This window comes from Amborella trichopoda, chromosome 4, assembly GCF_054954075.1.
Source record: "Amborella trichopoda isolate Santa Cruz 75 chromosome 4, AtrichopodaSantaCruz75HAP2 v2.0, whole genome shotgun sequence".
In the NCBI taxonomy this organism is placed as follows: domain Eukaryota; kingdom Viridiplantae; phylum Streptophyta; class Magnoliopsida; order Amborellales; family Amborellaceae; genus Amborella; species Amborella trichopoda.
In genome coordinates this window covers 27,681,491-27,698,736 of record NC_142339.1, presented here as the reverse complement: position 1 = coordinate 27,698,736, position 17,246 = coordinate 27,681,491, and the positions used below count along the sequence as shown (strand labels likewise).

General features: G+C 33.8%; 1 protein-coding gene across 28 annotated transcripts; it reads left to right on the top strand.

The window, feature by feature from the left end:
* Positions 1-4,644: 4,644 nt before the first annotated feature.
* On the top strand, positions 4,645-16,936 carry LOC18425587 (uncharacterized). 28 transcript variants are annotated; one of them, XM_088865058.1, is made up of 12 exons: positions 4,672-4,736; positions 5,565-5,667; positions 5,740-5,902; positions 6,198-6,275; positions 8,853-8,927; positions 9,066-9,137; positions 10,863-10,953; positions 11,551-11,621; positions 12,640-12,726; positions 13,427-13,520; positions 14,232-14,329; positions 16,386-16,936. In XM_088865058.1, the coding sequence occupies exons 4-9, from the start codon at positions 6,201-6,203 to the stop codon at positions 12,682-12,684; spliced, it is 429 nt and encodes a 142-aa protein (XP_088721184.1). In that variant the 5' UTR covers positions 4,672-4,736; positions 5,565-5,667; positions 5,740-5,902; positions 6,198-6,200; the 3' UTR covers positions 12,685-12,726; positions 13,427-13,520; positions 14,232-14,329; positions 16,386-16,936. The 28 variants fall into 28 exon arrangements, with proteins under 28 accessions (XP_088721185.1, XP_088721198.1, XP_088721176.1 ...); XM_088865049.1 differs by having other exon boundaries at positions 4,674-4,736; positions 8,853-8,981; XM_088865057.1 differs by having other exon boundaries at positions 4,692-4,824.
* Positions 16,937-17,246: the final 310 nt, after the last annotated feature.

Below are 17,246 nucleotides of genomic sequence, written 5' to 3'. Positions count from 1 at the left end.
TTGATTATAAACAATATGGGTAAACAACTTAGATGGAAAGATAGACATAATTTGTACTCGTGTGTTTTACCTGACATTAAAAAATAAAAAATAAATAAATATAAATATTATTATTATTATCATCTTCTTCTAAGGCTTATTCGAAATATTTGAGATCTGTTATATGAATTATGTTCTATCACTCCACTCTATAAATAACTAAAATGTGAAAAACCTATGTAAAAAAAATGGATAAAATGTGTCCTTTTTATTGCAAGCCCTCAGGCTTAGAGGATTTTATCCCCAAAATATTTATACAAATATGTGTCATGATTGTACACTTCTTCAAATAAATTCAATATACTTCCCAGTTATCTAGAGAGAGAACATTTCTATTTAGAGAGAGAACCATTTCTATTTATAGAGAGAGAGGGGGGGGAGGGATGAGAGAGAGCTCTAACATAACTGCCATGAATACCTCATGACCAAAATTTCAAATATTACATAATTCATAAATGCCACTATTACTATTATTATTATTATTATTATTATTTTATTTTATTATTTTATTATCATTATTTTTATTAAATATAAAATTTGATTTTATTTGGTTTTATAAACTTTAAATTTTTGCATGTACCTAAATTAATAATTTATTTTGGGCATTAAACCTTTTTTTGTTAGGTAGTTCAGTAGTATGAATCAAACCTAAGATGTGATATTGTTAATCTCAACTGTTAACCACTCAAACTAACTCAATACTTATTTTGGCCATGAAGTTATTTGAAATAGAAACCCATTTGACAGATTGAACATTTATTTTTATCACTAGTATAAATTTTGAGGCTCTAAAAATGTTACAGTTATTGCGGATATGTAAACGCATGAAAATGAATGATCTAGATAATATCTTTTTTTTTTAGAGCTTAAAATCCATTATATTCATGTCCATAATATCCAAGGTTTAAATGATCAATGTGAAGGTTTTTCGACTTTAAAAAAACAATCTCCAATGAGATATGAGATGTGGCCTAATAAAGCATGGACCTGCTAGTCATTTTCTTAATTACTTACTTAAAAGGATAATATTTAAATAAGGTTGAGTAAAGCCTTAGCTCATAACTCATCAAAAGTTGCAATTCAAGTGTTAAAAAACCTTTAAATGTATTATCTCAGTTTGAACATTATAGCTGTGAAAAAAAAGTAGGATTTCAAGTTCTAAAAATAATGCTTATTACAACAAATCATCTAGACCATCCATTTCACCCTAAAAATGAGTGTTCACATATTCGCAAGATTTGTACCTTTTTTTAGTTTCAAATTTTATTTTCTTTGTTGGAAATTGATTTTAGAGCATCATGAATATTTTCCAAGGTAGTGATTTGAAGTGAGTCTTTATTTTGTTTTCATAAAGCCTAATCCCTATAGAAACTTCATCCTAACTTAAAATATATTTACAAAATCAACATTATTCTTGATCTCAACTTACTAATCAACCATTAAATAAACATTTTTTCCAAGCAAACATTAAAAAAAACGATATATTTTTTTCTTTTTTTTCAATTCCATTATCCATTCAAAAAACAAGGTTGGAGGAAAAATTACTCAGCAAGGGTGTATTAGATCTTTTGCAGGGTCAATAATTGGAACCACGTTTTTCTGACCTTTTTAAAGAAGGCCCCAAGCATTGCCCTCGCTTTAACCCTTCGAACCAAATATCATCTCAAATTGAACGGTCCGAATTTCATCATCCTTTATCCTATGAAATTCGTCCGTTTGATGGTTCCCCAACCTCGTCCGTCCGATCGTGTCCACCCCATGAACAGACCGTCCAATTTTATGAAGTCAATGTCAAAAGAGAAGTGAGAGAAAGAAGAGAGAGAAAGAGAGTAGAAAAGAGAGGCTTCTGAGTTCTTTGTTTTCCCAGCAAAATCCTCATGCTTTGATAACCTCTGGTTCAAAATTCCCGGAGATGATTTCCGGTCAATTTTTCACCCGGTTTTTGCCTTTTCTATTGCTTTTCCGGTTAATCGCTGGAACTTCCTCACCATTGGCGTCTACAAAAGTGTCTTTTTGATGTTTCTCTCACTACCCAATTCAAATTTTCGACGGAGATTGGGTTCTCTATTGGATTTTTTCTCCTACTAATTTCCCTCTTTAGTTTTGTTTTGGGGTTGTCACCTGATTTTATTGGATTTTTCTTTTGGGTTTTCTGTGTTTTTGTGCGTATGATTCTTTTATTCAATAAAGATTTCAATAGCTTCAGGTGAGGAGGACAGAATCGATCTCAATTCCTTGAAATTGAGAAAAAGTCTATATTATAACATGCAATTGGCATACGGATGCATATGTAGCTATAGAGGTAAGGCGCACCTTTAAATTTTATCATGGTATATAGTTTGATGTAAAATGTTTTTAAGATTATTTCAAAATTTATTTTTATATCTAATTATAAAATTTTAAAATGGCTAAAATCAAGTAGATCTATAAACATATGAAAATCTTGAAAATGAACAGTATAGATAATATGTTGTAAAATACACTATTTCTTACACTGAAATTTTTTTTTGTTTTTTATGGTCATACATCTCGACAATCTCGATGTCGAGATGACCAATCAAAGGGTTTCAACATTAAAACTATATTTTCCGATGATTTTTAAAATGCATATGTAACTGTAGAGATAAGGTTGCAACCTTATATAAACTTTTTTCATTATCTAAGACATCTATTTCGCCTTAAAATTAAGTGTTACGAATCTACAAATTTTGTGTCATTTTTTAAACTTCAAATTTCATATTTGGTGTAAAATTTTTATCAAGTCATCATGGAAATTTTCGATGCCCAAAGCACTCTCCAGACGAAGATTCTAAGCGAAGTTTTACTTTGTTTTCATGAAGCAAGGTCCTTGTAGAAAGCATACTTTACATATTTTATCAGTAGATGTACTTGATTAGATCTAGAGCAAAATGATATGTCATTATTTTTGTAGCTGAACTCAATTAGTCATAAAAAAACTTTCATGAACATATATAATGGGTATAACCGATGGTTTAAAAAACGGATCGGTGACCCGGATTGAGCGCCCAAAAAATCGATCCGGATCGACGAATCGGCGATCCTGATCCAGAATCGGTCAGAATAAAGCTTAAAAAAAATCTGAAAAAATTATTAAAATTCATTGTTTTTTAGGAATTCAATAAAAAATGAGGGTACTCCATTAAGAATTTTCATGTTTTTGAATGAATATGTGAATATTGATATGTTCTTTCCCTGCATGAACCGCCATTCAGCATTTTTACATTACACAAAAAGATAAATATAGAATTATCATGGAATAAGTATATCAACATACATGGACTACAACAAAGCATAAAATTAGTAACATATGATCTAAAAATAAAATGATAGACGACGTTATTGTTCTTCTAGGTCACGCTGGTGCCCTTGATTGAATTCGTTTAACAATTCATTGATTCGATCTAAAAACGAATCATCGATATTAACAGCCGTCTGACTATTCCCAAATCCCTGAGTGTTAGTGTTTTGTTGTGTTCCCAATCCAATATCCCCGAAGCTTGTCCATCCTTCATGCTCACCTGCACTGTCGTGCTCATCCCTACACTGTTGCTGTTGGGACTCGATATGTGAATAATATGGCTGGGATAGGGTGGCCTCAGAATCATTATCTCTCTCATTTTCTCTTTGAATAATATGGATTAAAAAAAAATTAACAAATTTTCAAAAAAATCGATCATGTATTAAAAAATCACAAATTTTCAAAAAATTCTATCATGGATTACAAAAAAAAATTCGATCATGGATTAAAAAAAAAAAATCACAAATTTTCAAAAAATTCTATCATGGATTACAAAAAAATATTCGATCATGTATTAAAAAAAAAAAATCACAAATTTTTAAAAAATTCAATCATGGATTACAAAAAATTCGATCATGGATTACATAAAATTCGATCATGGATTACAAAAAAAAAAAACATAAAAAAACAAAAAATTCCCTCGTGGATTACAAAAAAAGAAAAAAACAATTTGATCATGGATTACAAAAAATTCAATCATGGATTACAAAAAACTCTATCATGGGTTACAAAAAAAACAAAAAACAAAAAATTCGATCATGAATTACAAAAAAAAAAACAAACATTTCGATCATGGATTACAAAAAAAAAACAAACATTTCGATCATGGATTACAAAACATTCGATCATGGATTACAAAAAATTCTATCATGGGTTACAAAAAAAAAAAAAAAAAAACAAAAAATTCGATCATGGATTACAAGAAAAAAAGACAAACATTTCGATCATGGATTACAAAAAATTCGATCATGGATTACAAAATATTCTATCATGGGTTACAAAAAATAAAAAAAAATAAAAAATTCTATCATGGATTACAAAAAAAAAAAAAAACAATTCGATCATGGATTACAAAAAAATCGATCAAGTATTACAAAAAAATCTATCATGGATTACAAACAAAAAAAAAAAAAAAAAAAAAAAAAAAAAAAAAATTTAATTTCTTCCGTACGAGACTCGCCAATTCCGTACAGTGAATCGGTGAATCACTGTACAAAAATCATCCGATTCTCGATGCCCGTTTTTTTACCGATTTGAAACCGTCTATGGCGACTCCCGAGTCGAACCGAACAAGGAGGGGTTTTTTTAAACACTGGGTATAACGGATCAGATCGACCCTACCCATATTTTCTCTCTCTAACCCGCTTTCTTCACTTGGGTAATATGTCTCTCTAACATTTATCCAATGTTTCTCACTCATCTGCTTTCTTGATTTATGGATTCTCTCATCAGCTTTCTTCATTTGTGTAATATTTCTTTCCCCCATCATCTTCAAAAAACTTATTTCATTACTTAATCTCCCTCTCGCTCTCTCATTGCTTTCTAAATCTGCATTTATATTTCGATTTCTCTCTCATCTGCCGTCTAACTATTTTTTCGTAACTTAATCTCTCTCTCTAATATGCTGCTTTGATAATTTAATTTTTTTTTTAAATTAATCATGAATATTGCGTTCTGATTATGTTTTTACTGAAGAATATGGACGTTTTTATATTTTTTAGTTGGGAATTGGTGTTCTTTTTCTCTCTTATTTAGAGGATTTTAGAGTTTAGGGTTTTATGTATGTTTTTCTTTATCTAGGGTATTTTAGAGTTCAGGGTTTTATGACTGTTTTTGTGGGTTATTGGTTTTATTTTTTCTGATATTTTTTACTGTAAAATACAGGTGAAAATATGAATAAAAGAATCAATTTGGGTTCAATGAATCTTTTACCAATTAAAAAGGAATAGTAAATTTACTGATCAATTTGGGTTCAATGCATTTTTTCTCATATTTAAGGAATTTGGATGTATTGAATCTGATAATTTGGTTTATTTAATTTGTATATTGGAAGGTTGCAAACATGTTTATTCAATTAAATTTCTTATATTTTGGTTCATAGTAAATACAGTGAATCTAAAGAGCATATAGAACCTTCTGTAACAATGAACAATACCTCATTTTCTTTTTTCATTTATTCCTGTCGTTTTGGATTGAGTTTTTACAGAGAGACGGAGGGAGTCTACTTCGATGCGAAGTTTCCTTGAAGAAATAGCGCGAACCTAAAATTTCGGGAAATTTCGTATCGGATCTTGCCCCTTTGACTTCTGGTATGGCATTCGGCTTTCTCACTGAAACGAAACCCCAAAACTCAATCAAATTGCTGAAATTTCGGTCCGCAGATTCGTCCCCGAATCACGTTCACACTTGTCGAAAGCATGTAAATCGACCTTGAAAAGCCAGTTACTTCCAAGCTCTCTTCCTGGTTAACAATGGCGACTGAAAATCCCGAAAATTTTCGGTTGAATTTCTTGAAAATGCTGCGGATTAGAAGAAGAAAAGAAGGTATTGTTTGGCCTAATTTCATAAAAAAATAGTTTGAGTTTGTTTTTTAAATGTTTGTTGGTTGAGATTATTGCTATAATTTATTGGATCAAGGCAATTTTCATGGTTTCATTGCCTCTCACTGTGGAGCTTTCTAAGCCAGTAACAAACCCTAGATATCAAGGGGTTCCTCCTCATGGAGATCAAGCGAGGTCATATTTAAGTAAATTGTTAGAAATTCAATAAATGATAACCAATAAATTGTTATATTTTGATTTTTGGGGGGTTTTTGTTGTTTTTTTTCCTTGTGTTACAGGCCATGGAGTCGTGCCCTAAAAGAGATGGATACGTGAAAATTGATTTCGCAGAGGAAAATCTCTATCTCTATACAGAGGCAAGCTCATGTTTATTAATTTATTTTATTATTATTTTTAATATTTATTATTCATTATTGTTCTGATTTATTTGACATGCCTCTGATCTCACTGGATCAAAGGGTTTTTCCCTTCTGTTTCTTCGAAACTGAACCAAGGGCAGAATGGTTAGTTCTAGCACCACCATTTGGGGCTTATCTTGGGCCATTTTGTGGGCATTTCTTCGTGGCATCGGTGAATCGAAGAAATGAGCCGATTGTAGGTGGTTTTGTAGTAGGAAATTATTTTGTTTGAGCTTTCCTTGAGATTGTACGAGGTAACTCTATATAACCCCAATCTCGTGAGTTTCCCTCTTGATAGTGAATACATCCTTGCCATCTTGCCCGTGGACGTAGCCCATTTTGGGTGAACCACGTATATGTGTGTGTCCCTCTCTACTTTCATTTGTGTTGTGCTTTTATGATTTTTTATATTGCTTGTTTTATTGTTTTTATATTTTTGCAATTATATTGTACTTGTTATTGCATATTGGGCATGTTATTTGAGTGTTGAAATCATTGTGGTGTAGTGCTCACCACATCTAGTGGGATTTGAGATATCCTGATTTGTTCAAAAGGAGTGATTGGGTTGTCCCGATTTTACAACATTAGGGACCCTATAGGATACTACACATAGTACAACAGTTGTGCACTAAATCTGATCTCCACCATCTCGTTTCAAAACTGATGGTAGAGATGGATGTAATTTCATATATGTGATTCACAATAAACAAACGATATAATAAGTGTATTATTGGACAATAAAGACGAGTCTCAAAATTTTGAGTTTGACAGTTTTTTGAACCTCAAGCTCGCCCTGAGACTTGGCAGTGCCCCTGGCGAGTAGGCTCAGTGTGTCCCTGGTCGACTCACTGAGTCTCCTCTTTGTAAAAATGTACTTTTTGAGGAATATTTGCTTGATTTGTGAGAGACTTAGATGCAAACAGACTCAGTTTAGACTTGAGCAGAACTTTGACCAGACTAGGATGATCTAAGGCTGGCTCATCCGGAAACAGTACACTGGTTAAAAAAATTTAAGTGGTTTATGCAACAAGTGGGATAAGTGATACAACTTGGTTTTTGATGTTAAAGAACTTGATGTGACTTTCTTTCTCATGTCAAAGAAAAAACTCATCCCTTTGTAAGAGCCAACTTGACCTAGGCAAGCTGAATTAGTAGTTAAAGCTTTATGTTTCACATAATGGAACAAATTAGCGGGTACAGATCAGAGGTGTTGGATTCAACACATCGTGTTTCTGAAATTGCGAGATTATTAAAGGTTAGATACAGTTTCCTAAAGATTTTCAAAAAGATGTTTGACCAAGTATCTTAGTATTTTGAGTGTTTCTTGTGTTTGTCATGGGTTTGTACCAAAGTACCATCATATGATTATGGAGAAGGGGAGAATATGCATCTTAGATGGAATCATGGAAATGTTTTGATCTTATTATCGATAAAATGTCATTTCAAGATGTGTTACGTTCGAGAAAGCTTTATTGTGTTGGTCTGGTGATGACAATGCATTACTAGGGAGTCCAAATAAAATTTTACCATTGAAATCAACAGTTTGACATATCCATGAAAGGCTGAGGTTTTTTTTATGTGGATTAGAGGGAACTTATGCAATGAAGTGAAACTCTGTGCTGCATCATGGATGCACGCATGCAAGTGGCAAAGTGAGTATGGTTTTCAAACTTCACCAATCCCACGAGACATGAATAGAAGCTTGATGAGAGATAGTGAGTTGCACTGATTTGGGGAACCTTTGTCAAAACCAAAATATGTCAATGTGGGTGTTCTGGAACTTGACTATGGGCTGTCAAATCAATGTGGGAAAAATTTCATTTGGTTTGCATTTACCCATTGTGAAATGGGAAAGAACAACACTATATATCATGAGGAATGTATCTCACTTTAGAGTAGTATTACCACCGGGAGCCCATGTAGAACAGAAGTGATGAATTCTATTTCTGAGGGCATTGTCGTTGTGGGGAATGTGAATTGCATGTATGCAAATATCATATATAGGGTGTGGGGCTTAAGTGACTCATTGCATAGCGGATGCTACACCCCACCACCAATTTTTTATGTTCACAAATTTTCTCTCATGTTTGCTGCATGATTTTACAGGAGTTACAGAGCTATGCTTTATTGCCATTTATTAAGACGTCCCCACTTAGGCCTGGGGTTTATATATTTTGAAGGAGTTTCTTTCTCTTAAAAGAGTTTTACAATTTCACTTGCTAATTTCATTGTATAGTAATGAAAGTTGTATTTGGGCATGGTACAAAGTTCACATGACAATCTTGGTGGAGACCTTTTCTTATTATTAAACATTGAATGTACAACTAATGTAGTATTTAATCACTTTTCAAGTGATCCAGTACTTTATTTAAATAACTGAATCAGTATGTAGCCTTTTTTTTCACTCTTTTTTCCTATTCTTGTCTTGGTTAGGCGAAGCTTGCAATTTGATATTGAAATCTTGGGATTGATATCAGTTGGTTTCTCTTGTTTTATACTGATCCATGTTCATTGAGTTTGTCCTTTTTTAAACAGGAAGGTGAGCAAGGACGCTTGCCAGTGTTGATTCTCAGCCTGAGGGAGAGAAATCAATATAGAAGACCTGCAGTTGTAAGTTTGCATAGCTCGTATAAATGTAAGGAATGGATACGGCCATTACTTGAGGTGACAACATTAATGAGATAAAATTTGATTTTACGTTAATTAGCATTTTCATGATACTGATTCTCTTTTGTGTTTCCTTCACAGGGATATGTAGCAGTTTCGGTCGATTCCCGCTATCATGGTGAACGAGCGAATAGTGTGACAGCTTATCGAGATGTACCTAATATTTTGCATCACTCCATCTTAAAATTTAAATAAACTAAAAAGGGAATGCTACTGATGCTACTATTTTCCAGTATGGTCTCATTCTGAAAATGGGCACCCATTTGTGAAACAATTAAGAAAGGTTATGTGGAGAATATACTATAATCCATTGCTGCATTATGTAGAAATCATAGTCTATTAAGTCATCACAATCCAATGAAATGATTGAAAGTGATGGAGAGAGGGTGAGAACCCACCATTGGGACCATGCCTTCGTCTGGTGGTCCCAACTTTCTCTCTGCATTGAATGGTGACGACCCAGGGGACAATGTATTTTCAATGCACAGTGGATTTTAGGATGTTTTCCTGTAGTGTTTTGGAGCAAGGACTAGGGTTTTGGGATTTGCTGGGGTCCCAAGCCTGAGTCAGGCAACTCAACTCAGCCACTCCTGTCAAAGGCGAGGACTGAGTCTTAAAAGCAATAACCCCAAAACCTTGGGATCTGGCAAGACTTGGCTAATATACCCAAGGTTTTTCTTCCGGGCTCGACAGCCTGCTCAGTCCGAGTAACCCAGGCTAGTCTAAGTCAACTCGGTGAGTTTTGGAATGCTGTTTTCTGTAGTTGTGTGTATCTAATAAACTAGTGATCTGGGGAGGACTTAGAAATTCTTCATTCTGGGTGTACAGGCGCTCGTGTCAGCATTGAAGAATGGTGATACAATGCCTTTCATTTATGAGACGGAATTCCTCCTCTTTTCATGTTATGCCTAGGATATTGCAGCAGCTCGTTTTGTATTTTATGCAATTGCTTAAATATATATCATGGTTAGAGAACTTAGGACTTGAGCTCAGCTTGGACCTACCTATCAGTCCATTAACCTCGTGACCCAACTGTGCGTGACCTATGCGGTGTATGTATGTGAGTATATATACACGGAGAGGGAGATAACAATTGAATTAGTAGTTGACCTATTTCATATAAGAGTTTATAGGTCGCTTCTAAAATAAGTGGAGCCAAGGTCCATTGTAGAGCTACAATTCTTTTGTCAAAGCAGACTATCCTTTAGTATTCAGATATGCTATATATCATATTGTACAGAGGAAAAGTAATATATTAGGGGACTCCTTACTGTAACAATGATTTTTTGTGAGAACTAAATGTAGATATGAGCAATGATATTGCCACCTTACGTTTTAGTTTAGAACAGCAAGAAAACAAAATGCAGTTAGCAAAATCATGAGTGGAAAAAGCAATCACATCCCACTCTACAATTCAAAATTTTAAATACGCTACAATTGACACATTATGGTAGTTAATGACTCAGTACTCTGAAGATATAGAAAGTAATAGAGCAATCAAGAGGCATTAATTTAGGAAAAGAATATTACACATCCCATAGGAGAAAACATGAGTATTAATAGGCCTAGAAAGTGACCGGGTTCACAAGCTCACATGGTGGTTCTTGTCAACCTGGTCAAGTTCCTGGTTGACCCAGAAAGTTTTTAAACCATGAATGTTTAGTGGGCACTTATATGTTATTTAGATTGTTGTGCATGTTAAACATATCATCGGTACGTATCCATGCCTCAATTGTGTGATGGTGGGTTAATTCTTATGGTTGCGATCAATTGCACCCTTTATCAATATCATCTTCTGTATTTCAATTTGATTCCTTTAATGTCTTGTGTATACAAAAGGGATACATTTGGCAACTGCAAATTTGCATTATGTGACAGGTGTGGGACTTGATAAAATTGACTGATTATCTTACTGAGAGAAAAGATGTTGATCCTTCTAGAATAGGGATAACTGGTGAATCACTAGGAGGTATAGTAATTTTCTTGTATACTTAAATCAATCTAAAAAATCATCATGTCTTTCTTCAGTCTAAGGGTATAACATGAATGGCTTAAAATCTGATTCATTGGGCTTGTATCTGCCAGTTTTCTGGTTTCTAAGCCGATCTCAAATAACTGGGAAAAGGCTTGGATGTGATGATGATCAGTTTTCTAGGTTCTGAGGACTGGTGGTTTTGGCTTTTTAAGGAACAATTCTAACATGAATTGGAAAAAGTCAGTGGCCCATTTGATTTCAGAAAAGCATGGTATGGTGGGCTATGAAAAACCGTAGTCCAGTGGGGTTGTCACTGCCATGTGAAATGGCAACCGGTGATGGGGAGAAGTGTGACCCATTTTAAATCACACTTAATCAGGTCATCAATGTCTGATCAAATGGGCGGTGATGGCGAGAGAGTAGGACCCACCATTGGGGTCATGTCCTGTTCTTGTAGGTCTCACTCTATCTTCATCACCTCCATCATTTTAGTGGATGGTAAGGACCCAAATCGACGATGATTTTTCATTGTCCATTTCCTTGTTGAATATTTACAATTCATATTTTTTTATTTTTCTTTTTTCTTTGCAGGCATGCATGCATGGGTTGCAGCTGCCGCAGATACTCGTTATGCAGTAGGTGTCCCCATAATTGGTGTACAGGTGGAACATGGAATCTTTCTGGAGTTTTTGACATTCATTTTAGTAAAAGTATAGTGCAATCCAATGAACCTTAGAAGACCATAATTCGTTGGAGTCATCACCATAAAATGATGGATGGTGATGGAGAGTGGAGTGGGGCCCGTCAGAATGGGACATGACCATGATGTTACCCCAGTGGCTGGTTTCTATAGCCCATTAAGTTATAGTAGTCTTTGTCTTATTGAGTGCTTTATATGTTTTCAATCTGAAAATGCTTTAATATGTGCTATCGAAGTTAAACTTCCAATCCTATGTGTGGATTTCGATGGGCCGTAGAAAATGGTAGATGGCATGCTCGAGTGGAAAGTATAAAAGCTGTATTTAAAGGTGAAATCAGTTCTTGGGCAGCTTGGTGTTGGCTGGATGGCACATCACATATGCATCGTAAACGGATAGCACCAAATCATCCTGATTTATGGAACTTGCCACGCTTCATGTTTTATGGGTGGAAACGACTAACTTACATGATTTAGTCGATGTGGTTTCTTTATCATTTGTTTCATGAAATATGGGATACAATGTATAGGGTTTCATCTATCTTCCTTTTCTTTCAGAAATTGATAGAATTCACTAAAAAAAAGTCTGGACTATCTTAAGTTACCAAAGATAACAGAAAGTTCTAGTTGGAAGCACCCCATAAGTGACCACCCTCTCACATTTGCAGAAGCAAATGAGCATTTGTTTATGCAAAATGTCAGTTCTTTTTCTTATTATCTAATAATTTCAGTCTCTTCCTTTTGGGTACAATGTTGATCTAACTGCTACATAATTCTGTTAGAAACTCAAAGTGAAAAATTGAACATAGATGATTGTGCTTGCTTGAGAGATGGTTTTCTTGCTTATGCATATAAATGTCATAAATTGTGAAGCATGCATATTTTAAGTACAAGGAAACAAGAAAAATCCATTTCTTTGTTTATGATGAAGAGGGATCATTATTCTTTTGTGCTTCTTTTCTTACTTGTCCTAATGGTTGCAGAAGCACGGACGGATCTATATAAAAGTGAGATTGATAGCGAAATAGTGGAGAAGGTTTGCTTAGCTTTATGATTTTCTTTTCAACATGGTAAGTGACTATAGATTATATTTTTCATTTTACATGAAAGGCCTCCAATGGCTAGAACTGCATAATTGATCTGCAAGCACACAAAAAGCAGATGCTCTTCCCACCCAAACTCTCTCTCTCTCTCTCTCTCTCTCTCTCTCTCTCTCTCTCTCTTGCATGCTCTACTCATCAAGCTCATGAATAAGCTTGTGGATAGAGTGCATTGGTCATGTATTTTCAATTTACCGTGTTTTACATTTCCTTGGGACTGGGAATACTTAATGCTGGGAATGATAGGCTGTTTTCATTATCATGTTTGACAAAAGTTGTTGTAGAAAGTGCACTGATCTTTTCACAATATTACCTTCTTTTAGGAAATGTCCTTTATGCAGTCATTATCATTCTTGATGAAACTTATCTCTTTCAGAACTTTCTCTTGACATAATAAAGGCTTAGATTTGGTTCATTTAATTGGCCAGTTTAGATTCAGTCGGTTACAATTCTGTTCTGCATTAACACTCATTTCATATTTAGATCGCTCAATACCCCAGTCTATTAATTATTCGAGGGATCATTTGCCTTTTCCTTCTTTATTATATGACTTGATGCTAATTTAAATGTCATATGCTCTTGTTATTTTCTGATCTTGCCTTAAAGAACATAAACTCTGAGTTTTGATCTTGACATTGATAGCCATCTTGTCTCCTCACCTCTGAAACAGGTTTGGGATCAGATTGCCCCAGGTGTAGCGCACGAGTTTGATGCACCTCATTCAATTCTAGCAATTACACCACGCCCTCTCTTGATTCTAAATGGTATGCCCTGAAAATAGCTATGGGAACTTACTGATTTGAAGCTTACAGAGTATCCTTCTTTGGTTAAGTATGGGAGCAAATGTTTCTTTTTTTGTTGAAGATTGTCAGATAAAATGATCCATATGGTCGTAGTAGCAATAGTGATATAAGGTTTATCACCGTCTAATCAATGGTTGGACAGTGATGGAGAGATAATGAGTCTGTAAAATTCAAAATTCAAATTGTATGATGGTGCCCATGCCTGCCAACACTGTCCAAGCCATTGATGGGACTGTGATAACCTTTAGATCATGAAGTTTCATGACTATGTGGATCATATTGTGGAGGCCCTTAAATTTATGAGTTCTATGATTCTGCTTTTCCTGTGAAGAGGGTGATGCAGTTGTGGGAATTACTGTGATTCTTCTTATGTGGCCCACCGATTTTTATCTAGTTGTGATACCTCCAGGGACTGCCCAAATTTTTATCTCAAGGATTTTATTTTCATCCCACTTGGATGAGATTTTAAATAATTTTAGCCTCGATACATCAGGCGAGTTAACTTGTACTCGCTTGACTTGACCTGACTTGGCAATATATTGAGTTGTAAATGATGAAGCTTAAGTTATGCCACTCTGATACCAAATTTAAAGTTGCTTTAGACATAAGTTCCCATATAGCAGTAGCTAAATCATTTGTTGCTAATAATTATACTTTCCATGATATTTTTAGGCGAAGAAGACCCTCGATGTCCTGTTGAAGGTTTGCAAAGTGCAATGGAAAGAGTGGTTGAGGCATATTATCTGGCCAAATCTCCTGGGAATTTCAAGGTTCGAAATTATCTTACTTCATATGCTCTATTTTCAAACGTGCCAATGTGCTGGAAGTTGGAACTGTGAGCTTTTTATGTCTCCTGAATTACATTTTAATGGTTAGTGCTGATTCAATACAATTGCAATCTTTCTTGTTACAGGAACTTAGTTTCTATGGAAAATCTTTTGTTACTTGGAGTTTTCTTGTGCTATTAGGAATGATATGCTCCGCATTGCATCGAAAATTAAAACTTATGAAGATTTGATAGTTGACCAAATTATTTAGACTTAGTTGGGTTAACCATGTGCAGCGTAAATCCAATACAACACCGGTTAGGAGGTTCAGATTTGATTCAAGTGGAAGGCTCTAAAAGGGCAAGTTGAAGGCTCAAAAAGATATTGATAGAAGTAGTGAGAAAATATATGAACATTTATAGTCTTAGTGAGGGTATGACCCTTGATAGATTTGAATGGCGGATTTGAGCTCTGACTTGAATAAGCAATTTATATGAAAATTTTAAAAGCAAAAACAATTTAAAAATTATAAAAAAAGCAGGAGACTCGGGTGACTATGGGGTTTTCATCTTGGAATGGCCTGGCTCCATCGGGGCCAAGGGGTTTTCATCCTAGAATGGCCTGGCTCGGAGCCGACTTCGCAGCCTCGAAATCTTTCAAACACTAAGAAAACTGAATCTCCATAGAGCCTAGAAGGGTGTGCAACATCTTTGTTCATAAGAAAATAATAAAAACCTGGTGGCATGTATTTTGACCATCAAGTTTCACATTATAGTATGTTTAGTAATCTCATAAAGGTCTGCCCAGCGGCTCATTTTTTTATACCAGTTTGCTCTTCCCATCCAACTGATAGAGGTCTTTCTCTCTCAATAGATCTCGACCTAAGATGATATATATATATATATATATATATATATATATATATATAAACAATAGTGTTTCCCTAAAATGAATAGTAGTTTAGGTCATTTTCCCAGCCATCCTATCTTGATCGGATGGTTGAAAAATACTAGTTGCTACTTGAATGTTAATTTTTTTTTTTTTTTTACAAATTGAATGAGAATGAAATTTTGTATACATATCCTACATAATAGGGTGCACAAGAAAAAATATAAAATACATATTCTTAGAAATTTAAAATAACCAAGAAAAAAATAAAAAAAATATTCTTAAAATTCTACAATAACCAAATTACCTCAAAAGATGATGGGGGATAATTTGGTTATTTTTAATTTTAAAAATATTTCTTTTATATTTTTATATTGTACTGATGGCCTCAAGTACATACACCTCAAATTTCAGATTGACCTGATTAATAGAAAAAATAAAATAAAATAAAATTCATACAATATATGCATTTTCAACCATTTAAACAAGATCTAATGGTTTGGAGCATGACTTAAACTACTATCATATTAGATCAAGATCCATTGTTTTATATATATGTATATATATTAAGGGTGTGGTTTCTATAAGGTTGCAACCTTAAACAATCCAATTAAGGTGCACCTCCAAATTTGATCATAATATGTAATTTTGATGTAAAAAATTCTTAGGATTATCTTAAAATCTATTTTAATCTCTAATTATAAAATTTGAGACTCCAAAAATGGATAAAATCAAGTAGATCTATAAACATATGAAAATATTGAAATGAACAGTCTAGATAATGTGTTACAAGATGCACTATTTATGTGACTCGAAATCTTTTTTTTTTCATATTCCTACATTCTCAATGTCGAGATGATCAATTAAAGGTTTTTTCAACATTAAACAACCTTTTCCGATGGGTTTTTGAGGTGCCTCTGTAATTCTACATTTTAAGGTTTCAACCTTATATAAACTTTTACCATATATAAAAGATCTTGCTGCCTACATAATAATATAAGTTGAACCGCCTGTATTGAAACTCATATGTACATACATACATACCTGTATACGCAAACATATTTATATAAAGGCACTTTCTTAGAATTTCTTTGTTATCCTTTTTTTCATTAGTATTAGTTGATAACCCACTACTTGGAATTCTTTCTCTAACAAATTTATATGAATGCAGTTCATATCTGAACCAGGAATTGGGCATGAGATGACGCCCTTGATGGTGAAAGAAGCAAGCAATTGGTTTGACAAGTTTCTCAACTGACATACCTCAACACCCAAAAGCATCAACTTTGCATTTATTTATATAAATAAAGTTTATATAAATACAGATATAATGACTTGCACCATATATGGTGGAGGGCTTTGAAAAAGCAATGTAGAACCTTATAAACACAAACTACAATATATAGGGAGTTACCTGATATTTATGTGTGATCAATGTGTCACTAAATCCGAGTACTGACATGATTTATGCTATTGTAAAATTATACGGCATATAAATTTCAGGGATATTTACAAAAAAATCCCATTTTATTTTTGGAATTTAAAAATCGTTCTCTATATTTTATATTTTTGGAATTTAAAAATCGTTCTCTATATTTTATATTTTTGGAATTTAAAAATCGTTCTCTATATTTTATATTTTACAGGGAGCTCTCTGCTTGATATGTACTCTAAATTGGATCTTTTGAATAATGCATTTTTAGTGTTTAAGAACTTGTTTCATAGAGATAGTGTTTCTTGGAACTCCATGATTGCTGGTTGTGCAAAAAATGGAGATTATATGGAAGCTTTAGGCTCGTTTACAAAATGCAAATTGAAGGTATAAAACCCAATGATTTTACCTTTTCTGGTTTGCTGAAGTCATGTAAGAGTGAGAAAGAAGTTGAGCAAATCCATAGCTCTATATTAAAGTGTAGAGTAGAGAGAGATAATGTTTTAGGCAGTGTTCTTGTAGATGCTTATACGAAGTGTGGAAGCCTGGGCTCTGGTCGAAAAATTCTGGACTCCATGGCTAGAAAAGACAGGTTTGCTT